At 48.5% G+C, this 14,087-nt stretch overlaps 1 protein-coding gene across 2 annotated transcripts in view; it reads left to right on the top strand.

Annotated features, from left to right (window-relative positions):
- The window catches only part of LOC142565163 (fibroblast growth factor 17-like), a 94,586-nt gene that overhangs the window by 31,355 nt on the left and 49,144 nt on the right, over window positions 1-14,087 (top strand). For both annotated transcript variants that reach the window (XM_075676238.1, XM_075676240.1), the window contains exon 2: window positions 11,067-11,112. In XM_075676238.1, coding sequence (XP_075532353.1) covers window positions 11,067-11,112 — 46 coding nt within the window. The remainder of the gene's footprint in view (window positions 1-11,066; window positions 11,113-14,087) is intronic.

The raw sequence follows: 14,087 nt of genomic DNA, 5'->3' as shown, positions 1-14,087 counted from the left end.
TGTCTCGGTGAAAGCCAGTATGCGGCCCTGAGAAACCCCACAGTAACGAGCACAGGCACTGCAGACCATCTTTGCAGTAGTGGATTAATTTTATAACACTTAGTCCCATAAAAGAGTGAGTGGTCTCGCCTGTAAACTCGCATTTCGCGGCTTCTTTATTTATTTTTTGTTTCTTCATTCTCGCCAAGAATTATTTGTTTTCATGCACAACACCTACACACGAGACGCGAGCACACACAGGCGAATACACTTGCACGACGCTGCTGAGAATAACGCGTCATGTGAAAACACGTCGCGCCAGTAAATCTTTCAGAGGACTGCAATTTTTTACCCTTGCACAATGCTGTCGACTAGGCACCGCAAAGAGACGTTACGCACAATTCATTCGCATCTTACAAGTTATTATATACTGTTGTAATGTTTATAAGATGTTATGCCGATGAAAAATGGCTGCAGAGTAGAATTATTCCTGCTCTTGTTATTCTCTCAGATATCGCAAATTACTGAGCACATTCTTCTGTTCCCACCACTCAGCACACATACATAAGTTTCCGCTTACCACAGATAAATGGAAAGTGATAAATATGTATACCTGCGACTGTGAGTCTGCCTTTCAAAGGTACACTAAACATGAGCAGTATAAGCAAGTTCAGACTGGTAGAGCATTCTCGTTTCTTTGGCGGGAAAACGTTTATTATTAGCGGAGAAAACGGAGTCAAAATATGAATTTCGCTTACAGACTGAGTCGCCTATGACATCATTGGTGTGTCATTACCTTCGCAGCGTATGTTCGCGTATTTCGGCCATCTTCCTACATGAAAAGCCCCCGAAACATAAGGCGGCTGGTTTGAGTCATTGCGCATTTTAGTATGAAGAAATGCTTTTGTTCGTCCCATGGAGTTACAATATTGACTCCAGACAAAGAGCTACGAGAAAGCAGCTTGCGGACACCTGAAGAAAACAATTAATGTACCCCTTTATTGACAAAATATTATCTACTCCTGAGCAAACGTTGTCGAAATTTATGACGTCACGACATGCTGTCGCGGGAACTTCAAGGCGGCGTCACCACCAGTATATGGCGTTTTTTTTTTCTTACCGTGAAGAGAGGTTTGCAAAGTTTCCAACCTCTCAATGGTTTGGTGTTTTATAAGCGCAGCCTGCCAATCTAATTTGACATTTCCCTTTAATGTGTGTTTGAGCCCGTTTTACGTGGAGCGATTGCGTTTGGGTTGCTCTGTGCTCAAGTTCTTCTTGAGCCTTTCCCATGTAATCTGCTAGGATGTCACCCATTTCCTGCACGTAGCAATCAATTCAGCGGATTTACGAGCCAAAACCACGACCTGCTTATATATATAAGGCGCACCGTAGTGGGGCACTCCGGATTAATTTTAAGCACCCTGGGTTATTTAACGTTCACCTAAATCTAAATACACGAGCGTTTTCTTGCATTTCGTCTCCATCGGAATGCGGACGCCACCGTCAGGATCGAACCCGCAACCTCGATATCAGCAGCGCAACGCCATAGTCATTGCGCTACCGCGGTGGGTCCTGCATGTAGCCGAGTGTTCTTAATGTGGCCTGGCAGACAAAGTAGCTCCGGTCAAACAGAGTATGCTAAATTAGGCTGTTTCTGGCGGTCTTGATCACCCGCAATGGTCCGCAAAATGTATTATTGGAAGTCCCAATATCTTTTTCAACTAGATCACAGTCTCCGGATCGCATGTCCGGTATGCCGCTGGTCGCATCTTGGAAGTTTTTGTTCATGCATTTTTATATGCCCCTAGCCGGTTCGTATTTAGTCTCGGTAACCTTCAGGTTGTCAAGAACACCCATTTCGCTATCCGCTGTGAGTATCGGTACAATGCCTCAAGCCGGCAAATAGAGGGCTGTATCCCCTAGGCCTTTTTGCACAGGAACCGGTTATGTTATTCCTTACAGAAGCTTTGAGACAGCATTGCCAACCACCTGGAAAATCCGGAAATATTTTCTGCGTATACTGCTTCCTGTCTTGTATGGTACGTTCGACAAGGCCATTAGCAGCCGGGTGATATGGCTAACAAAACTTGATTGTTATTTCATGATCTCCCGCCAACTTTGAAAGCCTTTTGCTGCGGAAAAGAGGCGCATCATTAAACACTAATGGCTTTCTGCCTGTCTAAAACATTCAGCTTTCAGAAGAGCAATGACGCTGGCCGCGACCATCCTTCTTTATTCATATGTATAGCCAGCAGGAAAGCTTGTGTTTTTCTGACGCCTTCCTCTTCCTTCTTTGAGCTCGGTGGCGAAGTCCGAAATAAACGAATTCAAACGGAATCCTTGAACGTTCTAGGATTATCATGGCGTCTGTGGCCTGCCTGAACTGACCCTCGTTCGTCTGGTACCGATGGCACTTGCGCATATAGGTTCTGGTATCATCTTTCATCCCTGGCTATGGAAATTTCTTTAACAGCTTGTACGTACGTCAGAGACCGTCATGTCCACATGATTCTTGAGTTTCCAGATATAAATTCTTCAGAGCCATTGTGGGTGAGATATCGGTGAGAAAGCAACCGGGGCGATGGGAAATTACCAAGTCAGAATGTTGAAGATTGGCTGACCATTTAGCAGTGCCCCCTACTAGTTTGGCCATGTCCAGATGAGTCAGTGTATCTGAAAAAGAAAAGTGCAACTTTTCGCCTTGTTGTTAAGTAGCTTCAGGCGGCGCTTTCTTCTCGGTTGTAGAGTAGCTGATTTCAGCAGGCTTTATTAAGGCGAAAGCTTCAGATGGCTCATGGGTAAAAAAATCCGATGTCCGGCGTCATGGCGCCAAAATCCATAGGGAGTCGAACCCTCGTCCTTTGGTGGGAATCGAACCCACGACCTTTGGTGTTAAACTAGGGAGAATTAGGCCATGAATTTCTTTATGAGAAAGCGTGAAGCCAAGGCGAAGAAGAAGCATCAGCACGGCCTGTGGTGTTAATTAATGCAAATTTAATTAAAGCAAATTAATTAAGTTTGAGTTAATTAGAGCACTCAAACCCACGACCTTTGGTGGGTTTGAACCCACTTGGAGATATGGGCAAACCGGCCATATCTCCAAGTTGGATTGCAATTGACATCGTGAAGGCGGAGAGTCGAACCCACGACCTTTGGTGGGAGAAAGCAAGTAATAGGAAGTAACAAGGCATTCGAATGAAAATTGTCAAGTAATTAATGAATGTCTCGTGAGCGCGCAGGCTTTCGTCTTCATCCTCTTTAGCGTGCGCTAAGGTGACTCAAAATTTTTGTGTTAGCTGTTGTACCCGACTAGGTGATGCTTCTGATGATTCTACGAGGACGATTTCTGGTAGACAACATTACTAATCTCATAATATGACGCGTGAGTGTTCAGCACAAGCGGAAGGTCTGGTAGACCTGCGGCGGTAGTTTAGTGGCTCTGGCGTTGCGCTGCCAAGCACGAGGTCGCGAGTTCGATCCCGGCCGCAAAGGCAGAGTTTCGATCTGGGTGAAATACAAAAAACGCTCGTGTACTTAGATTTAGGTGCACGTTAAAGGAGCCCTGGTAGTCAAAAATTAATCCGGGGTCCCCCACTATATATACGGCGTGCCTCAATAGCAGATCGGGGTTTTTGTCACGTAACACCCCAGAGTTTAATTAATTTTAGAAGTCTTAGATTTGCATGATTGGTACCGAATATATCATTCCCACAAGTTTCACAGTAAGCACTTTCGTTCATGGTTATATTGCGCTCAGTTTTACAAACACGATGTTAAGGAAGGACAGGACGTGGACGGGCTTCGTCCGTCCACGTCCTGTCCTTCCTTAACATCGTGTTTGTAAAACTGAGCGCAATATAACCATGAACGTTCACCAACTAGCCCCCTTCATTGCTTTACTATAAGCACTTTCGTACTCGTAAATTCTAGTGGAATTGCGTCTACTTCTGCGCCAAAACGTGAGCAGTGAATATGCCCCACGCTACCCGGCGCGCTTTTATTTTACTTGGTGCTTAGATTTGTACACAGGACGTCATTTTTCCACAAACGTGTTCCGTGTTTGAGCTTCCGAATGCCCGCTTCTCGTTCTCGCGCTTACGCAAGAGAACTTGCTCCTCGACGAGGAAACGCATTGAGAGATAGAACGCCTTTGGGCGGATGGCTCCCGTTCGCTCGACACCCGCCGGTGCACTGCGGTCTTCCAGAAGGAGAGCTGCCGCCTGTATTGCGCGAAGATATTCTTGGCACGGGTGCATGTGTTTGGGGAAAACAGTCGATAAGATAGAACATGCACTTGAAAAGAAACTTCGTGCTTGGGAGTCCTATACCTACTGCCCCGCAGATGCACTGCCTCACGAGCCCCTTACCGACACCCGCCTCAGTCGCCAAGTGCGACGAGTTTTCGCATAAAGAAGCGTTTGTTCCCGACGAGGGACGACGTTTTCCGCTTTCTCCTCGTGTTTTGCCTTCGGGGCACTTTGTAAGCATGACACGCAGCACGCGGTCAATTTGCGTCTTCGGCGCTTCTCTGTTCGCATGACAAACACCTTGTTAGATATAGGTTTAAACGGGGTCTAACGTGTATGTGAAAGTCGGGCACATTATCGCGTTCTTCCCTCAACATTTTTTTTTTCGTTTGTTGTCCCAAGTGAGCACGCAGGCACGTTGTGCCTTTTCCAGTGGCGAGCTTCTTTCTGTGTGGTTCGCGCGCTTTTTTAACACGTGACAACCGCAACGACGACAAGATGATGATGCGGATGATGATGATGCTGAGGATGATGGTCGCTGCCGCGAGAAGAGTTTCGATGGGGCGACGGACTCGCGCGCTGTCTGTAGTGCAAAAGAAATGTTCATTACAGCGCATTACGTCACAGTTATGCGCAATCACTGCGGCTCTCTCCTCGGAAAGTTTGATCGAAATATCGAATCATAAGTACGTTGTGATGGAGCGCGACAAGTACTTCGCTCATGTTTTGTGACATTTTGTACTGACATTAAGCTTCGCATTTTCAGGCAGTCGTATAGCTATATACGCGCGTCGATGAACTAAGCATGTTGAACTTCCTCGGTGCTGAAAGCACATATGCCTTATACCCGCACAGTGATGTCACGTGACGCGCCTGATTTCGCCATTGATTCCGACCTTTCCGTTCGCTCACCGACCGCGCCGCGCTGCAAAACATTGCAGCACTCGTCGGGACAAGCGATGGTGCAGACACTGTCGCCGACGGTCAGGCGACGAAAACCTTTCTTCGTATGATGGCGTACATTTTGTACGCGTCGCACTCACTGCGTTCGGCGCGCCTTCGGGCGGGTGCGCTGCCGGTGAACTTGGCGTCGCACAACGTGCGAATGAAGGCCGCCGGAGCTTTGCAGCTGCGAGGCAAATAACAGCTCGCTGTGCAAAGTCCGCAGCTTGTATCTGCGTGCGATAGCGCAACGCGGAGCTGGTAACCTTCTCCGCTGTCGGTGAGGGTGCGCTGTTGAGGAGAGGCATTCCCTTGCGTAACCACTTTTTGGAAAAGCCGAGCTGCGGCTTCTTTTTCTTCTTGTACTTTGAGCTGCTCATCTATCGGTAAAATCATTTATGTACTGATCAGAACGCAACCACGTGAACTGCGTGTGACTCCCATGCGTTGGCGATAAGAAGGCGCCAACCAGTGGCCGCGTGTTGCCCAGCCGCATTTATTGAGTAAAAGTAGAGAGAGAATAATATTTAATGAGTGGAGAGGCATCCCAAAACAACCCCGGGGCCACGATAGAGGCCGCAGTGGAGCGATGAACTTTCAACACTTGAGGTTCCTACACGTGTACTCAAAACTCGGCATACTCGAGGGCTTTCGCATTCTACCCCCACCGGAATGCGGACGTCATGGCCGGAAATGAAGCCGGCGACCTCTTGCAAGCGATACACTGCCGTATAGCGAAAATTAGTTGCACTGAATCGCCGAGGCCGTTGAAAAATAAAAATTTTAGTTCATACTGTATGTCCACGTTCCTGTTGTACTCGGTGGCATGGGAAGGGATTCTTTAATTTATTATAGTCATTCTGTTAACATTAAAATTTAACCTCACTTAACGAATGTGTGCTAACATTGTGCGTGTCGCATAGCGCTCTAATAAGGTAATGAGTATTAGATCGCCGTGCTCCTTTTCGAGCGTTCCTTGTTGTTCGGGGATCAGTGCTGTGGACTCCCGATTATACATCGGGACAATATCAAGCGATAATTGCACCAAGGCCCATTATTCGCCTTCCGTCTTTCTTTGTAGCCTTGCTAGAGGTTCATAACTCATGCGCGTCGCAATGTGAGCAAGAGGAAGGATGCACACAAAGGCAGGGAGATTAACCAGAGGTGCTTCTGGTTGTCTATTCGCAGCACGGGTGTAGGGCCACAGGGTTAGAAATGAAGAGAGAGGGGGGAGCACAGACGAAGTAAGACGGCGTGCACCATCCAGCAGGCAGCGTTCCCGAAGTCTGTTTATGTAGGCCTGTAAACCTTAGGAACTTGAACATTGCAGACATTATGCTATCGTCCTCTGCGCGAAGTTACTTTAGGAGCACTGGCCTGGAGCTTTGTTCTGACAGGGATATAGAAATAATATTGATTCCGATGCACTTGTTTTAAGCATTCATATGGCTTTGACGTTAGCGTGAACGTGAATGGTTTGATGGCTATTTTTTTTAATGCGCTTGGGTTCAGCTCCTCTACATACGAGTTTGACATCTGTACTGTCCACTGAGCCTTTATCAACTCGTAGGCCTTTTAAAGAATGTTGGTTGTCAGCTGTGTTTATATTTATTTTTTACTTCTTGCGCGTAGTATTTACGCGCAGCTCCATTCAGGACCCCTGCGAGCTTCCGGGGCCGAGGAGTCAGCCCCGAGGCAAACAGGAAACGGCGGGTCCACCGACGAGCGCATGCTTGTTCAGGCTCGCGCTGGTACTTGGGCCTATCTTGCGCGCCTCTCTCTCGCCTCGTGATGTCTGGCGTAGCGGGAAAGTATATCGTCCTTATCGCCACATTCCTTAGCATTCCAATCTCGACTCGAAGAATGAGAAGGGCTTCTCCGGACAAATAAAAAAAAAACAAGAAGAAGAGGAAAAACCTGGCCTGCCTCGCCGTCGAGATTTGCCAATTCCGGCGAACAATGAGAGGAGCGCGACGCCATTAGGAATTGCGCTTGTGTACGACCGGCTTGCTGCGATTGCCTCGACCGAGCCACTTTCGCGCGGTGACAACATTCCGGAAGAAACAGCCGGGTGGGCGAGGGGGTGTTGCAATGGGGGGGGGGGGGGCGCAAGGGCTGGGTTATAAATAGCGCGCTAAGCTGACCGGCGCAATTGTTTGCGGACAGGGGTGGGCAGATGCAATTACGCCCGCTAAGAAGAGAATTAGTCGCGCCGATCGATCCTTCGGCCCTAAATTGGATCTACTCTGCTGACGGCTTCCGCGGCGTGTGATGGAAGAGTCAACCGTTCCTCTCCCCGCGGGAGCCACGAAGGGATTGCGTGCTGGCTTCGCCTTCCTCGGCGCGGTCACGTTGTGCAACGGCTGCGCTCTGTGGGAAAGCCCGTTTGCGCTTCATCACGGCGACGGTTCCAGAGCCCTTGCTGTTACTGAGCCTGCGCGCTTCCTCCAGACGTGCCGTCGGCAACTTTTTGCCCGGGAGAAGCCGGAATCCCTGCGAGACTGTGTTCGCTCGCTTTGGCGAACTAACGAGGCAAGCGCTGAAGCTATGGCGGAAATCGCAGCGGCCTATTCAACTAGGCCCGCGGTTTCGTGAGCTTACGCATGGAACTTCAGGGCAGGGAAATTCCACAACACGAATAATCGGCTTCTGAATTAAATTCACGCGTATTACGCGCCAAAATCGCGATATAAGTATGAGACAAGCCGTAGCTTGCGACTACGGATTATTTTTAACCGTTGCGTATTCTTTAACGTGCACCCAATGCACGGTACACGACCGTTTTGAAGACAAGGTCTTCTTTGGCGAATTCACACGGTTTCGGCGTATGCGTGGGATCCGGGTATCTGGTCTCTTGGGCAGATCCAGAGATGTCGTACATCCAGAGCGTCGTAGCGAGTCGCAAAAAATATGAAAATGTAGGTACCAACAAAACAAAAAGCTGTAATTAGTAGCAGAGTATGTAAAATGAAAAAAAAAACAACATTGGACGTAATTAGAACCAATATAGTAAGAAATTAATCATATTGAACCATAGACTGCACTATCTCCTGGATGGGCCCACCTGGCCTATTCACTTAAAAAAAGAAGAAAAAAAAGCATTTTAGCCAATGTCGACACGAAAGAAGACAGTGTCGACCTACATCCGCGTTGGAAAAAAAAAAAACGAATGGTAAAATTTGATGGCATGAATAAAGAAACCGAGGGTACGGAAAGGAAGAATGTATGGTTTGAGTAAGGAAGGAAGAAAATTACGCAGAAATATCATGCACCACATTTATTGCTCCGAATTGCAGTACATACGTCGACCTTGTCTTCTTTCGCGTCGACTTCTGTTGAAACGCACGCCTCTCATTTTGGCACTTCGATCCCATCGGAATGCGACCGGGATCGAACCCGCGACCTCGTACTCGGCAGCGCAACGCCGAAGCCGCTGAGCTACCGCAGCGGGCGTGTAAGCAATTGTTCAAAAGAAAGTGTACACGGATAGCTGGTCGACCTATATATATCTCTCCGCAGAAGTCTCGCATTGCCTCCTTTAACTTCCGGAGAAACATGACCTGTTGTCCGCGCTGCATTTCTGGCACAGTTTGAAGTTTTGCCACAGTACCCGTGGCCACTTTGAAAGAGGGCGTCGGTAAAGCAAGAACGACCGTTCGTTGTCACGAAACCGTGGCTTTTCTGCAGTGCTTTGCCTGCATCGCAACCTCCTTGTCGACAACATTATCGTGAATAGCGGCAATATTTTCGCTGGTCGATAGTTCTAAGCGTGCGACAATCCCACCTGACTACGAGGCTCTTAGTTTGGTTATCATGTGTGTCAAGGAAATGCAGTGTACAGTGACGATAAACGGGTGCGTTTTCAAGAAAACATTAGGGGCACATGGACAGGATGTGTCGATAAGAGAATACATGTACGCTGTTTTTTGTTCACATGCAAGTCGCGTGCAAAGTTTCGGTGAGAGCCTTCGTTCTTCCATAACTTGAATTTGTGCATGTCGCCAAAACCGGACCGTGGCGGTCGTTCCAAGGATTTCGTGCGTGTACCTCTGTTCTTATGGTCGCCTTTGACTGCCTCTCGCGCTGCATTACGAAGGAGCGCTCTACCTTCACTCTGTGGTATTTGATGTGTTCTGCGTGAAATCACGGTCGTACTTGGAAGTATGCAAATTCCGTCCGCATGTTGTTGTCGTCGTCGTCGTCTTCGTCTTCTGTTATGTGAACTTCTTAACGAACGAAAAATTGCGGCACCTTGTGCTCTGCTTTCTAGTTTATATACGTGACATACACTGGAACCTGCAGTTTAGGCTGTAACGTAGTGCGTTACACTACATTACATAATGATAGTTATAATAGTTTGCGCTGTACTTCAAAATATGAGCGGTGTTGCTCCGTCTCAGTCAATGTTGCTTTCCTGTTTTTCTTTTCCTTCACTGTACCCGTATTTCTCGATTCATGTCTGGTGATGACGTCACAAGGCAAGCGCCATCGCCACCAGCCGCTTGTCGTAACCTCTCCAAAGATGAGGCGTAGCCAAATGGGGAGTGGTACGCCTGCGGCTTTTACGCGCAATTACCAGCCACGCTTACGTACTATGGAGCATTGGTAATCGTCGATTCGCATGCAAAGCTGTCTAAGCGAATGTGGTATTCCAAAGCGAAAGCACAATGGTCCGAAAGCATCAGAGGGCTGCATTCGCATTTGAATGACGCGTCGGTTTTCACCTTGGCTGCGCAGCGCCCTTCCGTATGCACTTCAAAGAACACGGACGAGAGATGAGGTTTGGACAAATATTCTGCCTCCATCAGCGATTCCGGCAACGTGAATAGCATCCGCCAAGGTATATAGCACCCGCTGTAGTTTTTCATTTATTTCTTACTTTTTTTGCTCTTTCAGTTTTTCTATGCAAACAAATTTCGCTGGCTCATGTCAGGGGGGAATTATGTTTCGCGCCATTCAATCTCGCATTTGCACTTCATGCGGCCTGTGCCGTTTTGCCTCGTGTTTAGTTTAGCAAACTGGGAGAGTGGTTTCGGGACACACCTTGACTGATTTTCTTTTTTTTCTACGATTTTCTTTTTTTGCCTCTATACAAATATACCTACGCATACATTGACCAAAAAGTGAACGCAAACTAAGGCCGCGTACTTCTCGCGAAACAAGTCGAATTCCTTATTTTTGCTTTGAAACCTTTCTTCTTTTTTTTTTTTCGCCCATTTTTGTGAAGAGACGCTGCACCAGCATCTCTTCGAGTGAATGCGGCGGCAGACGGCTCGCCGAGCTCTCAGCGAAGTGATTAATGTTTTTTTTTTTCTTTGCGCTTTTGAGCCAGCACTTTCTGTTAATTTTGTTCCGCCTCCCCTAAGCGGCTGCAGCATGCCAGAAGTTAATTTCCTCTCGACTGTATTTTTTTTTTGTCCATTATGTCTGCCACAAGGCAGCGTTTTGCGGGGAATGTGTTTTCAAGCCAGTCAGCGCACGGAGGCGGTCACCAAGATTCGGCTCAAAGAAAATCAGCGCAGCAGCTCTTGACCGTACCGCGCTCTCTCGCGTGCAAATGATGCCGCCGGCACTTGGCGAACGCACTTGATTATACGCGTTCTTTACTCGTACTGAGTGTGACGCAATATTGGCAATGCGGAAATGGAACATGCGAGCTGTGTTCTGTGTCTGTTGGGGCAATTTATCACGGGTAAGGAAGCGAGAAGCCGTAACGTTTACTGATCCGGACTGCGTGTTTGGCATTCACGGCGCGTAGCGCCAACTCCCTGCGATTTCCATTCCCACAGCCTTTTTATCCGTGTATCCGCACGTATCGTTCGCTGTTGCGAAAAACTGCCCATATTTTGACTGCTCTGTGGTTACAATGTTGTTGATCTTTTCTTTCTTCTTTTTCAGGTTCGTGGTACCGATCACTTTAACGCTGCTCGTCAGTCTTGTAATGGTAAGCATAACCTATGTTGCCTGACTCCTGTGCTGTTGCCTTTCCTTCTGTTCGTTCACTTCTTTTTCTCTTTTATTTCTTCCGCTGCACCGGTGAGGTGTGGCGTTATCGGCGAGTGCTAATCAGCATTTGGCATTGCGGCCGAGGAAGGCTGTGTGTTTTGCCGCCATAAAGCTAAGCAGGTCGCTGCCTGCAATTAATTTCATGCCCTGCGCAATCTCTGCGCGCATGCATGGAAGAAAATAGCGCCTACATTACAATACGTTGCGCTCGAACTCGAAAAGTGGGCGCTCAGCGAGTGCGATGCGAGACGTTTGCTGAGGGGGAAATAGTGATGTCCAGTAAGCGGGACAGGGGCTTGCACACGGAAAGGGCGAGGGAGGGGGGAGAGGGGGCACCGCCATTGCGTACACGTCGTCTCTCCCACCAAAAGGCATGCGCAACCCGGAAGGTTCGATGCAATCACTGTGGGTAAAGCTGCCGCTTTTTATAAGTCGTACTTGCTTCACATACAGCGCTGCTGGCGGTGGTAGTGTGCGTAACGGCTCTGTAAAAGAAATGATGGAACACGAGCCCGCTTGTGCCGCTTCATGCCGTGGTGACTCACGCGTGTGCAGCGCTCTTGGCGGGCAGTGCACCAATATAAAGTTGCATTTAAACTTGGTCAGTGAGGAGCGGGGGATGTCGAGCACGTCACGACCTGCACTCAGTGCAAATGCATACATTAGACTTGCTCGAAAATTCCGAGGAGGATAGACTTTCACCCGCATGTCCTCCTCTACAGCAGGCCTTCTTGGGGTCGACGCCGCTGCCAGTTTGTGATCAACAGAAGCACGTTCGTTTTGTGAGTCAACACGATCGAGCGTACATGCAATTCCTAGAAACATCGAAATGTGCATAGTGGAGGTGTATGACGCAGGAATAGACGGAAAGACAGGGAGGTTAGCCAGTTCTCAGACCGGCTGGCTACCCTGTGCTGGGGAATGGGGGTAAGGGGAATAAAGGATAATAGAAAAGAGATATTACAAAAAAAGGAAAGAAGAGTAAAAAAGAAAGGGGAAAAGGGAAGGAGAATACGGCACTACTTAAAGTCTGTCTCTAAGGCCAGTTCTCCGCAAGAAATGCAATAAAGCTTTCAAAGCTTTCTGTGCTGAGAATGGTCTCGGCCAATGTCCAGGACCCTTTCTTCCGACAATGGACGTTTGTCAAAACTGTCTAACACTCTTGAAAGTTCTTTCCTGGGTGCACTGAAGCGGGGACACTCACAGAGAAGGTGGGCGATTGTTTCCTCACAGCTACAGTTATGGAATGTAGGGCCGTTGGCCATTCCGATCCGAAATGAGTAAGCATTCGTAAAGGCCACGCCAAGCCACAAGGGCCAAAGAAACGTCTCCTCATCTCTAGATAGTCCTGACGGAAGACGTAGCCGTAGATTCGGATCCAAGTTGTGGAGACGAGCGTTTATAAATTCCGTCGAGTTCCCCTGTGCAAGCGTAAGTTCACGTTAAACTATGTTGTGTTTTTTTTTCTCTATTGCGTGATGATTAAGAAGTCTTATGTCAGCGGCTAATTGTTCAGTCGGTCCATGACGAAAGAGCGACATAATGCACTGGAGAGCGGTCTTGGAGTCAGAGAAGGTTGACCATGTCTGTGACGGTCCTTCAATTACGAATTATAGAGCAGCACGGAGGTCGGCTAGTTCTGCAGCCGTCGACGATGGAAAATGCGATGTCTTGACTTTTATGGTGACGGACTGCGCGGGAATAACCACTGCTCCTGCTGAGCTTGCAGAAGAAACTGAACCATCGGTTTAAATGTGTAGGCGTCCGCTGTGTTTCTCATGTAGGAGCAGTATAGTGTGGCTTGTTGTAGGGCTAAAAATGACGATAGCGCATAGTGGAGTGTACCACTACGACTGAACGGTCAAGAAACGTTGTCATGACACTCATTCGCCGAGTTGATGTGGTACTGACGTAGCAGGGACACCGGCTGGGCAACTTGACGCTACACAGCTCCAACAGCTCCAGGTCAACGATGCTCCTGAGGGACGTGCTGTGTGTTCCGTCCTCATTCGTTGCACTCGTCATTTTTATTTTCCCCAGTCATATTCATCCAGCACCGAGCAGACGCATTCTGGGTGGCGTTTTCGCGTCCGTAACCGCTTAATTTACTTGTCCTGGCGCCAGTGCTGCAGACCGTGTTGCTGGACCGCCAGCCCACGATACGTGGTGGCGAAATCTTCAAACCCCTCTCGTTCAGCGGTCAGGTAGCCCATGGCCGGCTCGTGGCCTGATGAGTAGGGGCACATCACTTCGGGCGGACGGAAAGAAGCGGTAATTGGTCCATGGTAAAGGGGGCACAGGCTCACCGCTGCATACTTCCGAGTGCGGCGCTTTAACGGCGACCTGGGCCTCCCGCGGTGAGCGCCGATGATGCAAAAAACCCGGAAAGGAGCCGGGGATTTCCCCGGCCGCTGTCAGAGATTTTGTCGGCCCGCATGCATGCCTTTTCTGTGCATACTCTGCCTTGTCTGTCGACCTTTTGCGAGCTGCTTGAGATTACAAAGACTGAGACCGGGTCAAACCGAAAAACTGAGAAACAACAATGGCCAGCCCAGATTTTATAGAGGAGTGGTTGTAAACACAGTACCTCAGCATTACCCGGTCACCGAGCACAGCTGTCAGCGAGACATCACTCAATAATAATTTACGAGGTGTAATCCAAAGTTTAACGTCAACCTGTCTGACCGGTAAGAGGCGATTTGTAGAAGAAAGCAGAAGCGCGCACCCAAAAAGCACCGTAAAAGATTTAATGACGTTACGGCTGCCACAAAGGAGCCTTGCTCACATTAAAGCCAATAGAACCACGTAAAAGACGCAGCGTGTTGTAAGTGCGCGCTTCAGTACATGAGGCAGTGGATACATCGTCCTCAAGGTGCGGCTTTTGTCAGACGCGGGCGTGATGTTAGTCACTTT

The sequence above is a fragment of the Dermacentor variabilis genome, chromosome 1 (genome assembly GCF_050947875.1).
Source record: "Dermacentor variabilis isolate Ectoservices chromosome 1, ASM5094787v1, whole genome shotgun sequence".
NCBI lineage: Eukaryota > Metazoa > Arthropoda > Arachnida > Ixodida > Ixodidae > Dermacentor > Dermacentor variabilis.
The sequence above is the reverse complement of the archived record's forward strand: the minus strand, read 5'-3'. Positions and strand labels throughout refer to the sequence as shown.